Consider the following 20,000-nt stretch of genomic DNA (forward strand, 5'->3'; position numbering starts at 1 on the left):
GCAAAAGAGGTTTCCCATGCTCTCCTGTGTACACGGTTGTGTCTCCACTCTTCGCGTTATCCTTTTCGGCCGCTGACAAGAGCCCTCTGATGTGTCTCCCACCATCCCACGTCACGCTGTCGTCCGTCTCTGTGGCGCAATCGGTTAGCGCGTTCGGCTGTTAACCGAAAGGTTGGTGGTTCGAGCCCACCCAGGGACGTTGGAAGCTTTTCAATGACACGCAGAGCGCCACAGGGCCATGTCAGCCTTGTAGCCATCTGAAAGACAATAGGTTCTTCTTCGCCACTTCACTGGGTTTTTGAAGGATTTATTTACAGGAATGTATGATCAGAGTCTTAAAGCTCAAAGACCCGGAATTTAAAAAACTGTGTAAAGAAGTACCTTGGTGCCACCAAAAGGAACAAGTCCAAGCCGAAACCCAGTTGTAACCGTGACTGAAAGAGGTTATTGCTCTAGGGCATGCTCACGCTACAGGACTGTGAGAGTAACTGAAGTGTTGTGGCGCTCACACTGCACGACAAGGTTCCTGTCATCTGCCACGAGCCAGAGGTCTCGCAGCAGACCTTGAATATTCTGCCTGCGATAGCGCGCTCCGTCCAGTGGCCACCGAGCTTGCCTTAACTTGTGCAACATGCAAGGCATCTGCTTTTTGCTGTTCCATCGAGAAGGGGACACCTTGTGACTGGGCTCTTTCACTTGTGCCACTGCACTGGGATTTTGAAGGATTAATTTAAAGGACTGTCTGATCAGAGTATTAAAGTTCAAAGACTGGAATTTAAAAAACTGTGTAAAGAAGTACCTTGGTGCCACCAAAAGGAACACGTCCAAGCCGAAACCCAGTTGTAACTGTGACTGAAAGTGGTCTGAAAGAGGTTATTGTCTCAGGGCAAGCTCGCGCTACAGGGCCGTGAGAGTAACTGAAGTGGTGTGGCGCTCACACTGCATGACAAGATTCCTGTCATCTGCCACGAGCCAGAGGTCTCGCAGCAGACCTTGAATATTCTGCCTGCGATAGCGCGCTCCGTCCAGTGGCCACGGAGATTGAGCTTGCCTTCACTTGAGCAACATGCAAGGCATCTGCTTTTTGCTTTTCCATCGAGAAGAGGACACCTTGAGATCAGATACAGAAACATGCAACCGCAGCCCGGCTAGCGCTCCCTGCCACCTGTAAGTCGTGGTTATTCTTGGTTATGACAGCCAATCACGTTCCCCGCTGAAACCAAGATTTGCAAGGAACGGCCAATCAGCGTTCCCGGATGAAACCAAGATTCGCAAGCAACGGCCAATCAGCGTTCCCGGCTGAAACCAAGATTTGCAGAGCTTGCGGATTACGACCGGAGAAACATCTTCAGGTAAGTCACTTGTCAACAAAAATAAAGTAGCAAATATTTTAAATTGTTTTAAACGAAAAACCTCTAGCACAGACTAGCTTTGTAATTTAGATAATTAATCCAAACTAATAATTAAACGTCAATTGTTATTTTATATATGTATATATATATATATGTGTGTGTTGTTGTAATCGTTATAACGTTACTGTAATCAAACTTATATGTTTTATAGATTTGCCGAGTAATCAAAATAAAGTATAACGTTACAGTTTACTACATCTTTACTACAACTTCGTACACAGTAAGTTACATGCTTCTATTTTTAGTACAGTAGCAAATTTTTAATTGTTTTAAACGAAACACCTGTACCGTTAGCCAGGCTAACATTAGCTTTGTAATTTAGGTCATTAATACAAACTTTTAATTAAACATCAATTGTTATTTTATATGTTGTTGTTATAATTGTTATACTGTAAGTTAATCTGTATGTTTTATAGATTCACAGAGCAATAAAGTATAACTGTAAGTTACTACAGCTTTACTACAGCTTCGTACACAGTAAGTTACATGCTTCTATTTTTAGAACCTTTAAGTGTATTTTGATGCTAAACTTACTTGTTTTAGCTAAATCAATTGTAAATGCATGATTTAACGTTAAATGCTTTACTTTTAACGTTATTAGAGCTTACTCTGGAATATAATGCTGATATGTTAGTTAACATTTTGAATCTGTTGGAAAAATATACATATTTATATACATAGAATAATAAAAAGCAACACTGTAAGGTGATCATGAGTAAATATATGCAATTTCTGCGTTATTAATGTGATTTTTTTTGTCAAAACATGAAATATAAATAGTCAGAGTCAATATGTTTGTTATCAGACATCAAAATAATATCAATCTATGCACAAGTTTTCTATTTTAGATGAGGGACTGTTATGAATGTTATGGAAGTGAAAAAAAGACACGTTTTTGAGACAAAACATTGTAGGATTTCAGTGAATTATTATGCACAAACCAGAAGCCAAAAACAAAACAAATAGAGAAGGGATGACCCTTTTTTAGAACAAAAACAATGCATTTAAATGTAATTTTCATGTGTGCATTAAAGAGGAATATGTACTGTTATGGATGTGACAGTTCTGAAATGGTTTTTATATGATTATGAAAAAGGCATACTTAAAATGCCTTAAAATCTTTAAGAAAGAGACCTCACACGGGTATAAAAACCACAAATTTTTGACATCTAAGCAATAAATGCAGTGAAAATCTTTGGTAAAAAATGTTTCATGGTAAAGTTAGCATTTGTAAGGAATTGCCCATATAGTAATGTAATTTACACAGCTGGATTACCAAATGTGTTTTCTTTTTCTCTGTAATATTTATATCTTCATTTTTTAATTCAGATGGAGCCTCGCTTCAGGAGACGGGCTGATGGCAGCCTGAATCTTTCGGACACACTGGAAGCAGCAAAGGTGAAGGAAGCCAACAAAGGAAAGCCTTACACAAGACCCCTGTCCCCGGAGGCTGTGCTGGACAAGGCCAAGAAAAGCTTAAGTCAGCACCATGGAGATCCAGCTAACAGAAAGCACCTGCTGGGTTTCTTTGAAATCCAGTTTGGTATCTTTCGTGGGCAAACATTCAGGTGGGTTGCAGAAAATGCACTAGGGTATGCTGCTTACCTGGTTGCATCTATGAAGAGGGACCCCACAGGAGGCAGCAAAGACTCTCAAGAACATGCCCACAACAAGGGGAGTTTCAGGGAGTATATTGAGCTCTTTCCTTCTGGCAAAATTGCCATTGCTATGAAGGAAGAGCAAAATGATGCAAAAGCTTCCAAGCACGATGCCCCTACTCAGCAAGCTGCACCCACCCAGCACGCTGCACCCACCCAGCACGCTGCACCCACCCAGCACGCTGCACCCACCCAGCACGCTGCACCTACCCAGCACGCTGCACCCACCCAGCACGCTGCACCTACCCAGCACGCTGCACCCACCCAGCACGCTGCCACCACCCATGCTTCCACTGCCTCTCTACGCTCCCTCTTGGTTGGGAAGTTGCCTGACCAAAGAACCCTGACCAAGACCATAAAAAGGATGGTTTCCCCCATCAAAACCACACCTTGTAAGCAAACATTTATGTGTAAAATACTTGGTTTGTTTTTAGTATTTGTTGCTGTTCAGAAGTCATGTTTAATTGTCCCTTGTTTTGTTTTGTAGCTTTGGCCCAGGCACGTGCACGACCCTCTGCCACCCTCACCCATCCAACTGTGTCCATTGAGGGAGCCACAGGGCTCACAGCCACCCTCACCGACCCGACTGTGTCCATTGAAGCCACCGCAGGGCCCTCAGCCACCCTAACCCACCCCTCTGTGTCCACTGAGATAGATGACAGCACACTGCTGGCAGAGGCAACTATGTTTGAGGAGGCACATGTGGCATGTACGTTTATACTTATTTAAAACATATAACAAAATATTCAAGTTTCCTTTACAGGCATAATGAAGTAAAGTAAAACAATGGGTGGGTTGCACCGACAAGGATTAGGCCCAAACATTTAATCTTGTTTAAAAATGAACAGGGTTACATTTAAATTATCATTTTGATCCAGGTTTAAATTTTACATTAAACCTAGATTATGCATGACAAATGCGCTGGCACAGCATTATATCACAATATCTGAGCTTGTTTCCTGCCACATTGCTCCATTAATCAATACAATAGACTGTTTTAATAGATTGTCAAATGTTATTATTTTGAATCAACCCTTTAGATTTCCGATGCATGTAGGTAGTGATTTATAATACAAAAATGACTTTACCTTTGCCTGCATAAACTGTTTATTTTCTTTTGAATGACAACGTCAACATTGTTGCTGTTTAATTACAGCAAATTCATCATGGCGGACAAAATAAATCACAGATGAAGGGTGTAGTTAAGGTTTTAGTCTAAGATTTGTTAATCTGTGTTTAAATTGAAGTAGTGCAACACAAGTCAAATTTAAATTAAACTAAGATCAACAAACCCTGGATTAGCTCTAAACTGTCTGTCAAACTCTAGGCTTAATTGAAGCCTTGTTGGTGCAACAATGTGAATTAGTGTTTATGTTTTTTTTCCAGCAAAACGAGTCTGTCTTCCAGCTGGATGGATACACACCCTGCCTGAAGTAGACCAAAGGTGGATATCCAAGGCCCTGTTCAGGTGGGCTGCACCAGGCCGTCCTGAGCTGATCTATAACAGGGTGGACAAACTTTGGTGGTATCCTCCACCGGTACCACTGAAGACCAGTAGTGCTCCTTCCTTGGAGAATTACTTTGGCCATCCTCTGCTGCTCTGGATGCCACGAAAGCTGTGGCAATTGAAGCTGACCTGTCCACATCCAGACTGTCAGAAAGACCTTCTGACCTCAGCTGGCCTGCATCAAAAGATCAGGGTCGTGATTGCTTTGAATAGTGTGTACTTTGTGGCATCTGAGTACCTGGCCTGCCGAAGATGTAAGAGAAAGGTCATCAGCTGGAGCCATGATATCGTCTCCCAACTCGACATTGGCCACAGAGTGCAGTTCCCCTGCATTCTAACCTCAAAACTTGCATGTGACTTTCAGGTAGTATGTTTGATGCGTCAACGAGGCCTGGGAAACAGCAGCAGCCAGATCCAGCGCAAGCTGCAGGAGCGTCATGCTGAGGTCTGGTTGCAAAAAACAGTCCAATATCTTACAGATTGCAAGGGGATTGCCAGTGCTGTCACATCAAGCCTGATACTGCCTGTGACATTTGAACCGCTTCCTCCAATGCCTTCTGTCCCTAAGCACCGGTGGCTGATGCAGGTCTATGCCCAGGATGTCCTGCAACGGCTGGATGAGATCAAGGCCGCTATAACATCACAATATGGTCGGATCTTAAAAATGGATTCCACAAAAAAAGTAGCCAGAAAACTAGCAGGACCCAGCTATGGCACCGCTGCCTGGGCAACCAATGTTGGAAATGAGCATGGACAGGTGATCATGTCCGTGCTCACAGCAAGTGAGGGTTTTGGTCTTGGGCCAATGATTGAAGGCCTCATTAGGAGATACAGAGTGGCTGGGGTAGCTCCTCCCGAGGTACTGTATGTGGACCGAGACTGCTGTGGCAACCCTCTTCTGAGGAGGATGTTTGAAGAGTGGGAGCAAATGACCATCCGGTTGGATATATGGCACTTTATGCGGAGATTTTCTGTGGGTTGCACCACCGACTGTCACCCGTTATATGCCACATTTATGAGTCGCCTCAGCCACTGTATTTTCATGTGGGACCAGGACGACCTGATGGCCCTGAAGATGGCAAAGCGTGCAGAGCTAGAAGCTGACTGGAGACCATCATCTGAAGCTGATGTACTGCGCCGTATCAGCCGTAGCGAGCTAGCCCTACATTGCAGGAGAACCACTCGTGGGACCAAGGAGACCCTGAAGATGATTGAGAGCCTCATTCAGGCCTTTGAAGGAGATGCTGGTCGTGACACTCTGGGAGTGTCTCCCTTTAATAAACTCAGCCCGGATGACTGAGATCATAAAGTCCCAGCGAAAGCATGTGGCCTGCATCCAGGATCCTCAAGGTGTGCAGCTCTACATGCAGACGGGCACTTTAATGAAGGGAGGGCATCGTCTGCCAACTTACCGCTGTGCCAGAGGTTCTACTTCGCTGGAGTCTTTTCATCTGCACCTCAACAGATTCATCCCAGGTAAGTAATTTTAGTCACAGAATTTTTTTAATAAGATTTTACTTAATTATATATTGAAATAATTATGAGAATAGCAAGAACAGTTATTTATGTATTTATATGATTTTTTTAATGTACAGGCACGCGACACCTTTTTTCAGGCGTATCTTTTGGATGGACTTGCAAGGTGGAATGAGGACCGGGCTGTGGCAGCAACAACTGATGAGCAGCAGCCACATTCCTATAGTCATCTTCTCCGTCATGCTGCCAATATTCTTTCAGAGGAGGTCATGGGCATGAAAATCAGCCCTTATGTTGGGCCAAGAAAGTACACTGGTAGATAACTGTTTGTTGTTTTTGGTGACAATTACACACACACACACACACACACACACACACACACACACACAAACACAAACAGTGTTATAATAAAGAGTAATAATATAATATTCTGGTATATTATCTAATTGTCATTGTTTTAATATTTTAAAGGTGAACTTATCGGAGTAGAGTATCTTTACCAGCAAACTGGTAAAGTTCTGCAGGACTACAGGTTGGCCATTGAAGAGTCTGAGACCACTGAGGTTGCTATAGAGGTGGAGGAAGCTTATGATGAACTTGAGGAGTTTCAAGACATCACTGTCCCCACCTTTGACACAGAGCGGATACCTTCTGCTGCTTCACAAGCATCAGTGTCTGCAGCATCATCTTCAACCCCTCCGGCAACCAGACCCAAGTCATCACTGTATGTGTCACCAGTGAGATCTCCTGTCACCAGCTCTACGTCATCACTGTCTGTGGTCCCTCCAATACCAGTCACATCTTCTGTTTCCAGCTCACTGCACACTCAGCCAGCACTATCTCCTGGCGCACATAGCTGTGAGTTTTACCAAAGTATTTTTATTGAGAGTTGTTTGTTGTCACACTAACTCTAAATGACTCTAAATGAATATTTGTCATATTGAAAGATAAATACAAATGTAAACTAAATATTTACCTTTTTCATGTAGCCCCAGGTAACCAAGGGTCCACAGAAACTGACCTTCCAACATCTGAAGAGAACCCTTCGCATGATGTAAGGGCACGGTTTCTTTTTTAATGTACATATACATGTATGCAAACAAAATCTGGGTTATGTTGGCTATGCTTTCATGTGAATATTTGTATTCATTGGTGCTTTCAAAAGTTGCTAAATGATCTTTCATTTTAGGATTGTGTTGGACCCGATAATATTGAAGGTTATGGAGCTGTGCAGGACTTGGCAGAGTATTTGTTCAACCTTAGAGAACACCGTCTGGCCTTAACTGGAGAAGAGTCTGATCAAATCATCAACCTATGGGGGAGTTTGATAAGAAAAAGACCACTTACTCGCCACGTCACCAAACCAACCTAAACCAGGGACGATTCAGGGCCAGTAAGAAGAATGTGGCACCAGGTGTGGAGAGCACCAGAAGGTATGCTAAATTTAGCAAATACAGGGTTTTGATTTGTTTGAGGGTTTTGATATTTATAAAAGATATATATTTAGTAAAACCTGACGACTTATTACTATCTTATCTTCCTGCAGCCTCTTAAATTCATACTTGGCCTAGATATAACAAAAATTGTTAGTTGTGATTTACGTTTAATGCTGATTTTATGTTATGTAAGTTACATTCCTATGGACACAGTTCTAACCATACATCGTTGAAAAAACGCAGACCGGGGTCATTATAGAGTGCCACAGGAATGACATATTTTTGTTGGCTGACCCTCTCAAAAAAGCCAGTTTATTTTCCTCATAGACTTTTGGATTATCACAAAAATAATCTCTGTGTTTAACAACAGTTTAAGACACTTTTTGTCCAAAGCTGTGATAATGCCACAACACAGTAAAACAGTAGACACCTAATTTATTGATATGATATTTCAACAATGACCCAGAAAACAAACAAGACAACATAACTCTGCACAGATATTAAAAATTAACATCTAGACAACACAAAGCAAATCTGACAGAATAGAACAATAAACTCAACAGAGAAAAGTTCACACACTGAAAACAATCTTACATTAATAATATGTATTCTTCTGTAATTTGTAGGTGTTTCATTGGGCCTCATAGTCCTGCACAGAGGCCTGACTGCAACAGAGTGGTGGAGGGCATCTTCATAAGGCTCTGTGCTCTCTACCAAAACGCGGTGCGTGTTAATGGAGAGAGGGTCACCCGCTTCACAATGATTGCACTGGTCTACAGACATATCCGAGAGTGCATCCTCACCAATGATAGGGTGATGAGAGAAACCACCATCCAGCTTCCACAGATGAACGCTTCAACAATCTCAGACTGGTGAGTAAATTAACATTGTTACTACTATACCAAAACATGAACCCTCTGTATAGCTCTCAGCTGCTTTAAGTAATTGACACGGTTGACTGAATGTAACTGTGAGTGCTTTGGCGGGTCTAGAAACAAATCAACAAGTCCAACTTCTGTTTACTTTTCTATTATGAAAGACATTATTTATTGCTTACGACATGGTCTTTAACAGACTGTAAGAATTTATAATCCAATGTTAATTTCAATGAAAGTAGTCATTTTACAAAAGCAACATGACACTAGGGTGTGATCAATTGCTATATGATATCAGCTGTGTAATGTTGCTGCATTATAGTCGTGATTAAACAGTAGATGATCACAGCACTTTTTTATTTTTGTTTAAATGTTTATTAATACTGGTTGTTTTATGTTTTTCCAGGTTCTCCAAGCGTGACAAGTCACAGGATGTGGGGGTTACAAAGCAGGGTATCAATTTCCCAGATGCACCCATGGCTGGACCTGAGAAGCTTCCTGCGGCTTTGCAGAAAGGGCCGACCCTATTTCCAGGGAGCTTGGCTGAGCCTCACCTTTTTGTCCTGCCAAGAAACACTGCTGGGAAGGGCAAAACTCAAGAGGAGGTCACAACCTCCAGCCATCTCCCAGGCACCACCATCACATCAAAGACTCCCTATCATTGCACCAGCAATACCCGTCTCTCTGCCTTTCATTTTGCCCTCCCTGCAGCTTCCGACAGTTGTAGATACACCATCTTCAGTGCCTGGAACTTCACAGGTGGTGTTCTTTAACGTACCTTTACCTTCTGCTATGCCACCATCAGCTCAGACACAAACATCCAGTCAAGCTGTACCTTACTCCACTCAGCAGTACAGGAAGAGAAAACAGATGAGGGAGGACACTGGAACTGTCACACGCAAATATGTGAGGAAGACAGATGTTATTCTTTGTAGAAAGTGCAACAAAGAGAGAAAGCCACCATCACATCTTCAGTACTTTGGCAACTGGTACTGCAAAGAGACTGAGACTCAGTCATATGCTGAATGGAGGGCTGTGCTGGAGGGACGTGGTTATGGGAAAAAAAAAACAGGAAATGACAATCCTCCAGCTCCATAAAAATGTCACATTTTATATACACACTGTAAATAATACACACGCTATACACACTGTAAATAATGTTAAGTTTACCTTGTTTATTGTCAAGTTTTTAATTGTTATTGTTTAGGATGACCTTTCAAAGTTGCACTACTGTGATAAATGTTTGTTTTGATTTTTAAAAAAAATTTAGTCTGACATGTCAAAGGTGCACTGCAAATTTTTGTTTTTGTTATTATTATTATTAACATTGATACGTCAGAATTGCACTACTATGTTGAATGTTTATTTTATTAATGTTTACTATTTATTTATTATGTTGACAATCCTCCAGCTCCTTAAAAATTTCACATTTTATATACACACTATAAATAATATACACGCTATACACACTGTAAATAATGTTAAGTTTACCTTGTTTATGGTCAAGTTTTTTATTGTTATTGTTTAGGATGACCTTTCAAAGTTGCACTACTGTGATAAATGTTTGTTTTGATTTAATATTATTTTCTTAGTCTGACATGTCAAAGGTGCACTGCAAGTTTTTGTTTTTGTTATTATTATTATTATTAACATTGATACGTCAGAATTGCACTACTAAGTTGAATGTTCATTTTATTAATGTTTACTATTTATTATTTTATTTTAATAACATTGCTGTTCTGGTTTTTTATTTACCTTAAAAATCTATGCAAATAATAAATGTTTAATCCTTGCCCTCACATCGTTTCTGTGTCTATTTATATAGTCTATTAATTTGGCTACTCTATACTTTACGAATAAACAATATTTTGTAGCTGTAAACACAAAAACAAGTCTTTAATCAATAAAACACACCATAAGAACAGGGACAGTCCTGTTTATAGTTTTTATTCCGTTATTAAAAGTGTCCAATTACAGTGCTGGGGGGGCTGATTTACAATTGATTAAAGTGCGGGAGACACTGACGATGACACATGCGTGCACTAGCAGCGTCAAACTGACACGTCACACGAATTCCACCACTGGTCTGAGCGAGGCACGAACTCGCGTCGCTGTGCCGTCTTTTGGTTGCTTTACCTCGACTAACACGCGCCGGCTTTAGCGCAGTCGGTAGAGCATGAGACTCTTAATCTCAGGGTCGTGGGTTCGAGCCCCACGTTGGGCGTGTCAGCTGCTTCTCTCGTTGGAGCTCTTCTTTGCAGCCCTGGGTTCCATGTCGTGGGAACTTCAGAAAAATCCTGACCAAGGCGTCTTTTCGTTTCTGTTGCAAAAGAGGTTTCCCATGCTCTCCTGTGTACACGGTTGTGTCTCCACTCTTCGCGTTATCCTTTTCGCCCGCTGACAAGAGCCCTCTGATGTGTCTCCCACCATCCCACGTCACACTGTCGTCCGTCTCTGTGGCGCAATCGGTTAGCGCGTTCGGCTGTTAACCGAAAGGTTGGTGGTTCGAGCCCACCCAGGGACGTTGGAAGCTTTTCAATGACACGCAGAGCGCCACAGGGCCATGTCAGCCTTGTAGCCATCTGAAAGACAATAGGTTCTTCTTCTTCACTTGTGCCACTTCACTGGGTTTTTGAAGGATTTATTTACAGGAATGTATGATCAGAGTCTTAAAGCTCAAAGACCCGGAATTTAAAAAACTGTGTAAAGAAGTACCTTGGTGCCACCAAAAGGAACAAGTCCAAGCCGAAACCCAGTTGTAACCGTGACTGAAAGAGGTTATTGCTCTAGGGCATGCTCACGCTACAGGACTGTGAGAGTAACTGAAGTGTTGTGGCGCTCACACTGCACAACAAGGTTCCTGTCATCTACCACGAGCCAGAGGTCTCGCAGCAGACCTTGAATATTCTGCCTGCGATAGCGCGCTCCGTCCAGTGGCCACCGAGCTTGCCTTAACTTGTGCAACATGCAAGGCATCTGCTTTTTGCTGTTCCATCGAGAAGGGGACACCTTGTGACTGGGCTCTTTCACTTGTGCCACTGCACTGGGATTTTGAAGGATTAATTTAAAGGACTGTCTGATCAGAGTATTAAAGTTCAAAGACTGGAATTTAAAAAACTGTGTAAAGAAGTACCTTGGTGCCACCAAAAGGAACACGTCCAAGCCGAAACCCAGTTGTAACTGTGACTGAAAGTGGTCTGAAAGAGGTTATTGTCTCAGGGCAAGCTCGCGCTACAGGGCCGTGAGAGTAACTGAAGTGGTGTGGCGCTCACACTGCATGACAAGATTCCTGTCATCTGCCACGAGCCAGAGGTCTCGCAGCAGACCTTGAATATTCTGCCTGCGATAGCGCGCTCCGTCCAGTGGCCACGTAGATCGAGCTTGCCTTCACTTGAGCAACATGCAAGGCATCTGCTTTTCCATCGAGAAGAGGACACGTTGAGATCAGATACAGAAACATGCAACCGCAGCCCGGCTAGCTCAGTCGGTAGAGCATGAGACTCTTAATCTCAGGGTCGTGGGTTCGAGCCCCACGTTGGGCGTGTCAGCTGCTTCTCTCGTTGGAGCTCTTCTTTGCAGCCCTGGGTTCCATGTCGTGGGAACTTCAGAAAAATCCTGACCAAGGCGTCTTTGCGTTTCTGTTGCAAAAGAGGTTTCCCATGCTCTCCTGTGTACACGGTTGTGTCTCCACTCTTCGCGTTATCCTTTTCGCCCGCTGACAAGAGCTCTCTGATGTGTCTCCCACCATCCCACGTCACGCTGTCGTCCGTCTCTGTGGCGCAATCGGTTAGCGCGTTCGGTTGTTAACTGAAAGGTTGGTGGTTCGAGCCCACCCAGGGACGTTGGAAGCTTTTCAATGACACGCAGAGCGCCACAGGGCCATGTCAGCCTTGTAGCCATCTGAAAGACAATAGGTGTCCAGCTAACAGAAAGCACCTGCTGGGTTTCTTTGAAATCCAGTTTGGTATCTTTCGTGGGCAAACATTCAGGTGGGTTGCAGAAAATGCACTAGGGTATGCTGCTTACCTGGTTGCATCTATGAAGAGGGACCCCACAGGAGGCAGCAAAGACTCTCAAGAACATGCCCACAACAAGGGGAGTTTCAGGGAGTATATTGAGCTCTTTCCTTCTGGCAAAATTGCCATTGCTATGAAGGAAGAGCAAAATGATGCAAAAGCTTCCAAGCACGATGCCCCTACTCAGCAAGCTGCACCCACCCAGCACGCTGCACCCACCCAGCACGCTGCACCCACCCAGCACGCTGCACCTACCCAGCACGCTGCACCCACCCAGCACGCTGCACCTACCCAGCACGCTGCACCCACCCAGCACGCTGCCACCACCCATGCTTCCACTGCCTCTCTACGCTCCCTCTTGGTTGGGAAGTTGCCTGACCAAAGAACCCTGACCAAGACCATAAAAAGGATGGTTTCCCCCATCAAAACCACACCTTGTAAGCAAACATTTATGTGTAAAATACTTGGTTTGTTTTTAGTATTTGTTGCTGTTCAGAAGTCATGTTTAATTGTCCCTTGTTTTGTTTTGTAGCTTTGGCCCAGGCACGTGCACGACCCTCTGCCACCCTCACCCATCCAACTGTGTCCATTGAGGGAGCCACAGGGCTCACAGCCACCCTCACCGACCCGACTGTGTCCATTGAAGCCACCGCAGGGCCCTCAGCCACCCTAACCCACCCCTCTGTGTCCACTGAGATAGATGACAGCACACTGCTGGCAGAGGCAACTATGTTTGAGGAGGCACATGTGGCATGTACGTTTATACTTATTTAAAACATATAACAAAATATTCAAGTTTCCTTTACAGGCATAATGAAGTAAAGTAAAACAATGGGTGGGTTGCACCGACAAGGATTAGGCCCAAACATTTAATCTTGTTTAAAAATAAACAGGGTTACATTTAAATTATCATTTTGATCCAGGTTTAAATTTTACATTAAACCTAGATTATGCATGACAAATGCGCTGGCACAGCATTATATCACAATATCTGAGCTTGTTTCCTGCCACATTGCTCCATTAATCAATACAATAGACTGTTTTAATAGATTGTCAAATGTTATTATTTTGAATCAACCCTTTAGATTTCCGATGCATGTAGGTAGTGATTTATAATACAAAAATGACTTTACCTTTGCCTGCATAAACTGTTTATTTTCTTTTGAATGACAACGTCAACATTGTTGCTGTTTAATTACAGCAAATTCATCATGGCGGACAAAATAAATCACAGATGAAGGGTGTAGTTAAGGTTTTAGTCTAAGATTTGTTAATCTGTGTTTAAATTGAAGTAGTGCAACACAAGTCAAATTTAAATTAAACTAAGATCAACAAACCCTGGATTAGCTCTAAACTGTCTGTCAAACTCTAGGCTTAATTGAAGCCTTGTTGGTGCAACAATGTGAATTAGTGTTTATGTTTTTTTTCCAGCAAAACGAGTCTGTCTTCCAGCTGGATGGATACACACCCTGCCTGAAGTAGACCAAAGGTGGATATCCAAGGCCCTGTTCAGGTGGGCTGCACCAGGCCGTCCTGAGCTGATCTATAACAGGGTGGACAAACTTTGGTGGTATCCTCCACCGGTACCACTGAAGACCAGTAGTGCTCCTTCCTTGGAGAATTACTTTGGCCATCCTCTGCTGCTCTGGATGCCACGAAAGCTGTGGCAATTGAAGCTGACCTGTCCACATCCAGACTGTCAGAAAGACCTTCTGACCTCAGCTGGCCTGCATCAAAAGATCAGGGTCGTGATTGCTTTGAATAGTGTGTACTTTGTGGCATCTGAGTACCTGGCCTGCCGAAGATGTAAGAGAAAGGTCATCAGCTGGAGCCATGATATCGTCTCCCAACTCGACATTGGCCACAGAGTGCAGTTCCCCTGCATTCGAACCTCAAAACTTGCATGTGACTTTCAGGTAGTATGTTTGATGCGTCAACGAGGCCTGGGAAACAGCAGCAGCCAGATCCAGCGCAAGCTGCAGGAGCGTCATGCTGAGGTCTGGTTGCAAAAAACAGTGCAATATCTTACAGATTGCAAGGGGATTGCCAGTGCTGTCACATCAAGCCTGATACTGCCTGTGACATTTGAACCGCTTCCTCCAATGCCTTCTGTCCCTAAGCACCGGTGGCTGATGCAGGTCTATGCCCAGGATGTCCTGCAACGGCTGGATGAGATCAAGGCCGCTATAACATCACAATATGGTCGGATCTTAAAAATGGATTCCACAAAAAAAGTAGCCAGAAAACTAGCAGGACCCAGCTATGGCACCGCTGCCTGGGCAACCAATGTTGGAAATGAGCATGGACAGGTGATCATGTCCGTGCTCACAGCAAGTGAGGGTTTTGGTCTTGGGCCAATGATTGAAGGCCTCATTAGGAGATACAGAGTGGCTGGGGTAGCTCCTCCCGAGGTACTGTATGTGGACCGAGACTGCTGTGGCAACACTCTTCTGAGGAGGATGTTTGAAGAGTGGGAGCAAATGACCATCCGGTTGGATATATGGCACTTTATGCGGAGATTTTCTGTGGGTTGCACCACCGACTGTCACCCGTTATATGCCACATTTATGAGTCGCCTCAGCCACTGTATTTTCATGTGGGACCAGGACGACCTGACGGCCCTGAAGATGGCAAAGCGTGCAGAGCTAGAAGCTGACTGGAGACCATCATCTGAAGCTGATGTACTGCGCCGTATCAGCCGTAGCGAGCTAGCCCTACATTGCAGGAGAACCACTCGTGGGACCAAGGAGACCCTGAAGATGATTGAGAGCCTCATTCAGGCCTTTGAAGGAGATGCTGGTCGTGACACTCTGGGAGTCCCTTTAATAAACTCAGCCCGGATGACTGAGATCATAAAGTCCCAGCGAAAGCATGTGGCCTGCATCCAGGATCCTCAAGGTGTGCAGCTCTACATGCAGACGGGCACTTTAATGAAGGGAGGGCATCGTCTGCCAACTTACCGCTGTGCCAGAGGTTCTACTTCGCTGGAGTCTTTTCATCTGCACCTCAACAGATTCATCCCAGGTAAGTAATTTTAGTCACAGAATTTTTTTAATAAGATTTTACTTAATTATATATTGAAATAATTATGAGAATAGCAAGAACAGTTATTTATGTATTTATATGATTTTTTTAATGTACAGGCACGCGACACCTTTTTTCAGGCGTATCTTTTGGATGGACTTGCAAGGTGGAATGAGGACCGGGCTGTGGCAGCAACAACTGATGAGCAGCAGCCACATTCCTATAGTCATCTTCTCCGTCATGCTGCCAATATTCTTTCAGAGGAGGTCATGGGCATGAAAATCAGCCCTTATGTTGGGCCAAGAAAGTACACTGGTAGATAACTGTTTGTTGTTTTTGGTGACAATTACACACACACACACACACACACACACACACAAACACAAACAGTGTTATAATAAAGAGTAATAATATAATATTCTGGTATATTATCTAATTGTCATTGTTTTAATATTTTAAAGGTGAACTTATCGGAGTAGAGTATCTTTACCAGCAAACTGGTAAAGTTCTGCAGGACTACAGGTTGGCCATTGAAGAGTCTGAGACCACTGAGGTTGCTATAGAGGTGGAGGAAGCTTATGATGAACTTGAGGAGTTTCAAGACATCACTGTCCCCACCTTTGACACAGAGCGGATACCTTCTGCTGCTTCACAAGCATCAGTGTCTGCAGCATCATCTTCAACCCCTCCGGCAACCAGACCCAAGTCATCACTGTATGTGTCACCAGTGAGATCTCCTGTCACCAGCTCTACGTCATCACTGTCTGTGGTCCCTCCAATACCAGTCACATCTTCTGTTTCCAGCTCACTGCACACTCAGCCAGCACTATCTCCTGGCGCACATAGCTGTGAGTTTTACCAAAGTATTTTTATTGAGAGTTGTTTGTTGTCACACTAACTCTAAATGACTCTAAATGAATATTTGTCATATTGAAAGATAAATACAAATGTAAACTAAATATTTACCTTTTTCATGTAGCCCCAGGTAACCAAGGGTCCACAGAAACTGACCTTCCAACATCTGAAGAGAACCCTTCGCATGATGTAAGGGCACGGTTTCTTTTTTAATGTACATATACATGTATGCAAACAAAATCTGGGTTATGTTGGCTATGCTTTCATGTGAATATTTGTATTCATTGGTGCTTTCAAAAGTTGCTAAATGATCTTTCATTTTAGGATTGTGTTGGACCCGATAATATTGAAGGTTATGGAGCTGTGCAGGACTTGGCAGAGTATTTGTTCAACCTTAGAGAACACCGTCTGGCCTTAACTGGAGAAGAGTCTGATCAAATCATCAACCTATGGCAGGCATTTGGGGAGTTTGATAAGAAAAAGACCACTTACTCGCCACGTCACCAAACCAACCTAAAACAGGGACGATTCAGGGCCAGTAAGAAGAATGTGGCACCAGGTGTGGAGAGCACCAGAAGGTATGCTAAATTTAGCAAATACAGGGTTTTGATTTGTTTGAGGGTTTTGATATTTATAAAAGATATATATTTAGTAAAACCTGACGACTTATTACTATCTTATCTTCCTGCAGCCTCTTAAATTCATACTTGGCCTAGATATAACAAAAATTGTTAGTTGTGATTTACGTTTAATGCTGATTTTATGTTATGTAAGTTACATTCCTATGGACACAGTTCTAACCATACATCGTTGAAAAAACGCAGACCGGGGTCATTATAGAGTGCCACAGGAATGACATATTTTTGTTGGCTGACCCTCTCAAAAAAGCCAGTTTATTTTCCTCATAGACTTTTGGATTATCACAAAAATAATCTCTGTGTTTAACAACAGTTTAAGACACTTTTTGTCCAAAGCTGTGATAATGCCACAACACAGTAAAACAGTAGACACCTAATTTATTGATATGATATTTCAACAATGACCCAGAAAACAAACAAGACAACATAACTCTGCACAGATATTAAAAATTAACATCTAGACAACACAAAGCAAATCTGACAGAATAGAACAATAAACTCAACAGAGAAAAGTTCACACACTGAAAACAATCTTACATTAATAATATGTATTCTTCTGTAATTTGTAGGTGTTTCATTGGGCCTCATAGTCCTGCACAGAGGCCTGACTGCAACAGAGTGGTGGAGGGCATCTTCATAAGGCTCTGTGCTCTCTACCAAAACGCGGTGCGTGTTAATGGAGAGAGGGTCACCCGCTTCACAATGATTGCACGGGTCTACAGACATATCCGAGAGTGCATCCTCACCAATGATAGGGTGATGAGAGAAACCACCATCCAGCTTCCACAGATGAACGCTTCAACAATCTCAGACTGGTGAGTAAATTAACATTGTTACTACTATACCAAAACATGAACCCTCTGTATAGCTCTCAGCTGCTTTAAGTAATTGACACGGTTGACTGAATGTAACTGTGAGTGCTTTGGCGGGTCTAGAAACAAATCAACAAGTCCAACTTCTGTTTACTTTTCTATTATGAAAGACATTATTTATTGCTTACGACATGGTCTTTAACAGACTGTAAGAATTTATAATCCAATGTTAATTTCAATGAAAGTAGTCATTTTACAAAAGCAACATGACACTAGGGTGTGATCAATTGCTATATGATATCAGCTGTGTAATGTTGCTGCATTATAGTCGTGATTAAACAGTAGATGATCACAGCACTTTTTTATTTTTGTTTAAATGTTTATTAATACTGGTTGTTTTATGTTTTTCCAGGTTCTCCAAGCGTGACAAGTCACAGGATGTGGGGGTTACAAAGCAGGGTATCAATTTCCCAGATGCACCCATGGCTGGACCTGAGAAGCTTCCTGCGGCTTTGCAGAAAGGGCCGACCCTATTTCCAGGGAGCTTGGCTGAGCCTCACCTTTTTGTCCTGCCAAGAAACACTGCTGGGGAGGCAAAACTCAAGAGGAGGTCACAACCTCCAGCCATCTCCCAGGCACCACCATCACATCAAAGACTCCCTATCATTGCACCAGCAATACCCGTCTCTCTGCCTTTCATTTTGCCCTCCCTGCAGCTTCCGACAGTTGTAGATACACCATCTTCAGTGCCTGGAACTTCACAGGTGGTGTTCTTTAACGTACCTTTACCTTCTGCTATGCCACCATCAGCTCAGACACAAACATCCAGTCAAGCTGTACCTTACTCCACTCAGCAGTACAGGAAGAGAAAACAGATGAGGGAGGACACTGGAACTGTCACACGCAAATATGTGAGGAAGACAGATGTTATTCTTTGTAGAAAGTGCAACAAAGAGAGAAAGCCACCATCACATCTTCAGTACTTTGGCAACTGGTACTGCAAAGAGACTGAGACTCAGTCATATGCTGAATGGAGGGCTGTGCTGGAGGGACGTGGTTATGGGAAAAAAAAAACAGGAAATGACAATCCTCCAGCTCCATAAAAATGTCACATTTTATATACACACTGTAAATAATACACACGCTATACACACTGTAAATAATGTTAAGTTTACCTTGTTTATTGTCAAGTTTTTAATTGTTATTGTTTAGGATGACCTTTCAAAGTTGCACTACTGTGATAAATGTTTGTTTTGATTTTTAAAAAAAATTTAGTCTGACATGTCAAAGGTGCACTGCAAATTTTTGTTTTTGTTATTATTATTATTAACATTGATACGTCAGAATTGCACTACTATGTTGAATGTTTATTTTATTAATGTTTACTATTTATTTATTATGTTGACAATCCTCCAGCTCCTTAAAAATTTCACATTTTATATACACACTATAAATAATATACACGCTATACACACTGTAAATAATGTTAAGTTTACCTTGTTTATGGTCAAGTTTTTTATTGTTATTGTTTAGGATGACCTTTCAAAGTTGCACTACTGTGATAAATGTTTGTTTTGATTTAATATTATTTTCTTAGTCTGACATGTCAAAGGTGCACTGCAAGTTTTTGTTTTTGTTATTATTATTATTATTAACATTGATACATCAGAATTGCACTACTAAGTTGAATGTTTATTTTATTAATGTTTACTATTTATTATTTTATTTTAATAACATTGCTGTTCTGGTTTTTTATTTACCTTAAAAATCTATGCAAATAATAAATGTTTAATCCTTGCCCTCACATCGTTTCTGTGTCTATTTATATAGTCTATTAATTTGGCTACTCTATACTTTACGAATAAACAATATTTTGTAGCTGTAAACACAAAAACAAGTCTTTAATCAATAAAACACACCATAAGAACAGGGACAGTCCTGTTTATAGTTTTTATTCCGTTATTAAAAGTGTCCAATTACAGTGCTGGGGGGGCTGATTTACAATTGATTAAAGTGCGGGAGACACTGACGATGACACATGCGTGCACTAGCAGCGTCAAACTGACACGTCACACGAATTCCACCACTGGTCTGAGCGAGGCACGAACTCGCGTCGCTGTGCCGTCTTTTGGTTGCTTTACCTCGACTAACACGCGCCGGCTTTAGCGCAGTCGGTAGAGCATGAGACTCTTAATCTCAGGGTCGTGGGTTCGAGCCCCACGTTGGGCGTGTCAGCTGCTTCTCTCGTTGGAGCTCTTCTTTGCAGCCCTGGGTTCCATGTCGTGGGAACT

The 20,000-nt window shown here is 42.6% G+C and overlaps 3 protein-coding genes and 4 non-coding genes across 7 annotated transcripts; all 7 read left to right on the forward strand.

The window, feature by feature from the left end:
- The first annotated feature begins 125 nt into the window (after positions 1-125).
- trnan-guu (transfer RNA asparagine (anticodon GUU)) lies at positions 126-199 on the forward strand. The gene has a single exon. It is a non-coding gene; the product is annotated as a tRNA-Asn (tRNA).
- A 1,302-nt stretch (positions 200-1,501) lies between these two features.
- On the forward strand, positions 1,502-5,877 carry LOC129441556 (uncharacterized). The gene is made up of 5 exons (XM_073863337.1): positions 1,502-1,632; positions 1,829-1,889; positions 2,742-3,462; positions 3,558-3,779; positions 4,457-5,877. Exons 3-5 carry the CDS (start codon positions 2,742-2,744, stop codon positions 5,875-5,877), a joined length of 2,364 nt encoding a protein of 787 aa, XP_073719438.1. The 5' UTR covers positions 1,502-1,632; positions 1,829-1,889.
- A 23-nt stretch (positions 5,878-5,900) lies between these two features.
- On the forward strand, positions 5,901-7,461 carry LOC141361686 (uncharacterized). Its single transcript, XM_073863338.1, has 5 exons — positions 5,901-5,927; positions 6,173-6,368; positions 6,525-6,911; positions 7,043-7,107; positions 7,243-7,461. Exons 1-5 carry the CDS (start codon positions 5,901-5,903, stop codon positions 7,423-7,425), a joined length of 858 nt encoding a protein of 285 aa, XP_073719439.1. The 3' UTR covers positions 7,426-7,461.
- A 3,353-nt stretch (positions 7,462-10,814) lies between these two features.
- trnan-guu (transfer RNA asparagine (anticodon GUU)) lies at positions 10,815-10,888 on the forward strand. The gene has a single exon. It is a non-coding gene; the product is annotated as a tRNA-Asn (tRNA).
- Positions 10,889-11,833: 945 nt separating this feature from the next.
- trnak-cuu (transfer RNA lysine (anticodon CUU)) lies at positions 11,834-11,906 on the forward strand. Its single transcript has one exon. It is a non-coding gene; the product is annotated as a tRNA-Lys (tRNA).
- Positions 11,907-12,132: 226 nt separating this feature from the next.
- Positions 12,133-12,206, forward strand: trnan-guu (transfer RNA asparagine (anticodon GUU)). Its single transcript has one exon. It is a non-coding gene; the product is annotated as a tRNA-Asn (tRNA).
- Positions 12,207-12,289: 83 nt separating this feature from the next.
- Positions 12,290-19,513, forward strand: LOC141361687 (uncharacterized). Its single transcript, XM_073863339.1, has 10 exons — positions 12,290-12,817; positions 12,913-13,134; positions 13,812-15,278; positions 15,394-15,404; positions 15,524-15,719; positions 15,866-16,252; positions 16,384-16,448; positions 16,584-16,837; positions 17,467-17,712; positions 18,122-19,513. The coding sequence occupies exons 1-10, from the start codon at positions 12,403-12,405 to the stop codon at positions 18,810-18,812; spliced, it is 3,954 nt and encodes a 1,317-aa protein (XP_073719440.1). The 5' UTR covers positions 12,290-12,402; the 3' UTR covers positions 18,813-19,513.
- Positions 19,514-20,000: the final 487 nt, after the last annotated feature.

This window comes from Misgurnus anguillicaudatus, chromosome 24 (genome assembly GCF_027580225.2).
Source record: "Misgurnus anguillicaudatus chromosome 24, ASM2758022v2, whole genome shotgun sequence".
NCBI classification, from domain to species: domain Eukaryota; kingdom Metazoa; phylum Chordata; class Actinopteri; order Cypriniformes; family Cobitidae; genus Misgurnus; species Misgurnus anguillicaudatus.

What these genes read in the sequence shown, in the direction of transcription:
- LOC141361686 (XM_073863338.1), top strand. Translation starts at nt 5,901, where the DNA reads ATGTGGCCTGCATCCAGGATCCTCAAG. An exon ending in CTGCATCCAGGATCCTCAAG is followed by an intron (nt 5,928 to 6,172) that starts GTGTGCAGCTCT and finishes TTTAATGTACAG; the next exon opens with GCACGCGACACCTTTTTTCA. An exon ending in ATCTCCTGGCGCACATAGCT is followed by an intron (nt 6,912 to 7,042) that starts GTGAGTTTTACC and finishes TTTTTCATGTAG; the next exon opens with CCCCAGGTAACCAAGGGTCC.
- LOC141361687 (XM_073863339.1), top strand. Translation starts at nt 12,403, where the DNA reads ATGAAGAGGGACCCCACAGGAGGCAGCAAAGACTCTCAAGAACATGCC. An exon ending in CCCCATCAAAACCACACCTT is followed by an intron (nt 12,818 to 12,912) that starts GTAAGCAAACAT and finishes TTTGTTTTGTAG; the next exon opens with CTTTGGCCCAGGCACGTGCA. An exon ending in AAGAGAACCCTTCGCATGAT is followed by an intron (nt 16,449 to 16,583) that starts GTAAGGGCACGG and finishes CTTTCATTTTAG; the next exon opens with GATTGTGTTGGACCCGATAA.
- LOC129441556 (XM_073863337.1), top strand. Translation starts at nt 2,742, where the DNA reads ATGGAGCCTCGCTTCAGGAGACGGGCTGATGGCAGCCTGAATCTTTCG. An exon ending in CCCCATCAAAACCACACCTT is followed by an intron (nt 3,463 to 3,557) that starts GTAAGCAAACAT and finishes TTTGTTTTGTAG; the next exon opens with CTTTGGCCCAGGCACGTGCA. An exon ending in TGAGGAGGCACATGTGGCAT is followed by an intron (nt 3,780 to 4,456) that starts GTACGTTTATAC and finishes TTTTTTTTCCAG; the next exon opens with CAAAACGAGTCTGTCTTCCA.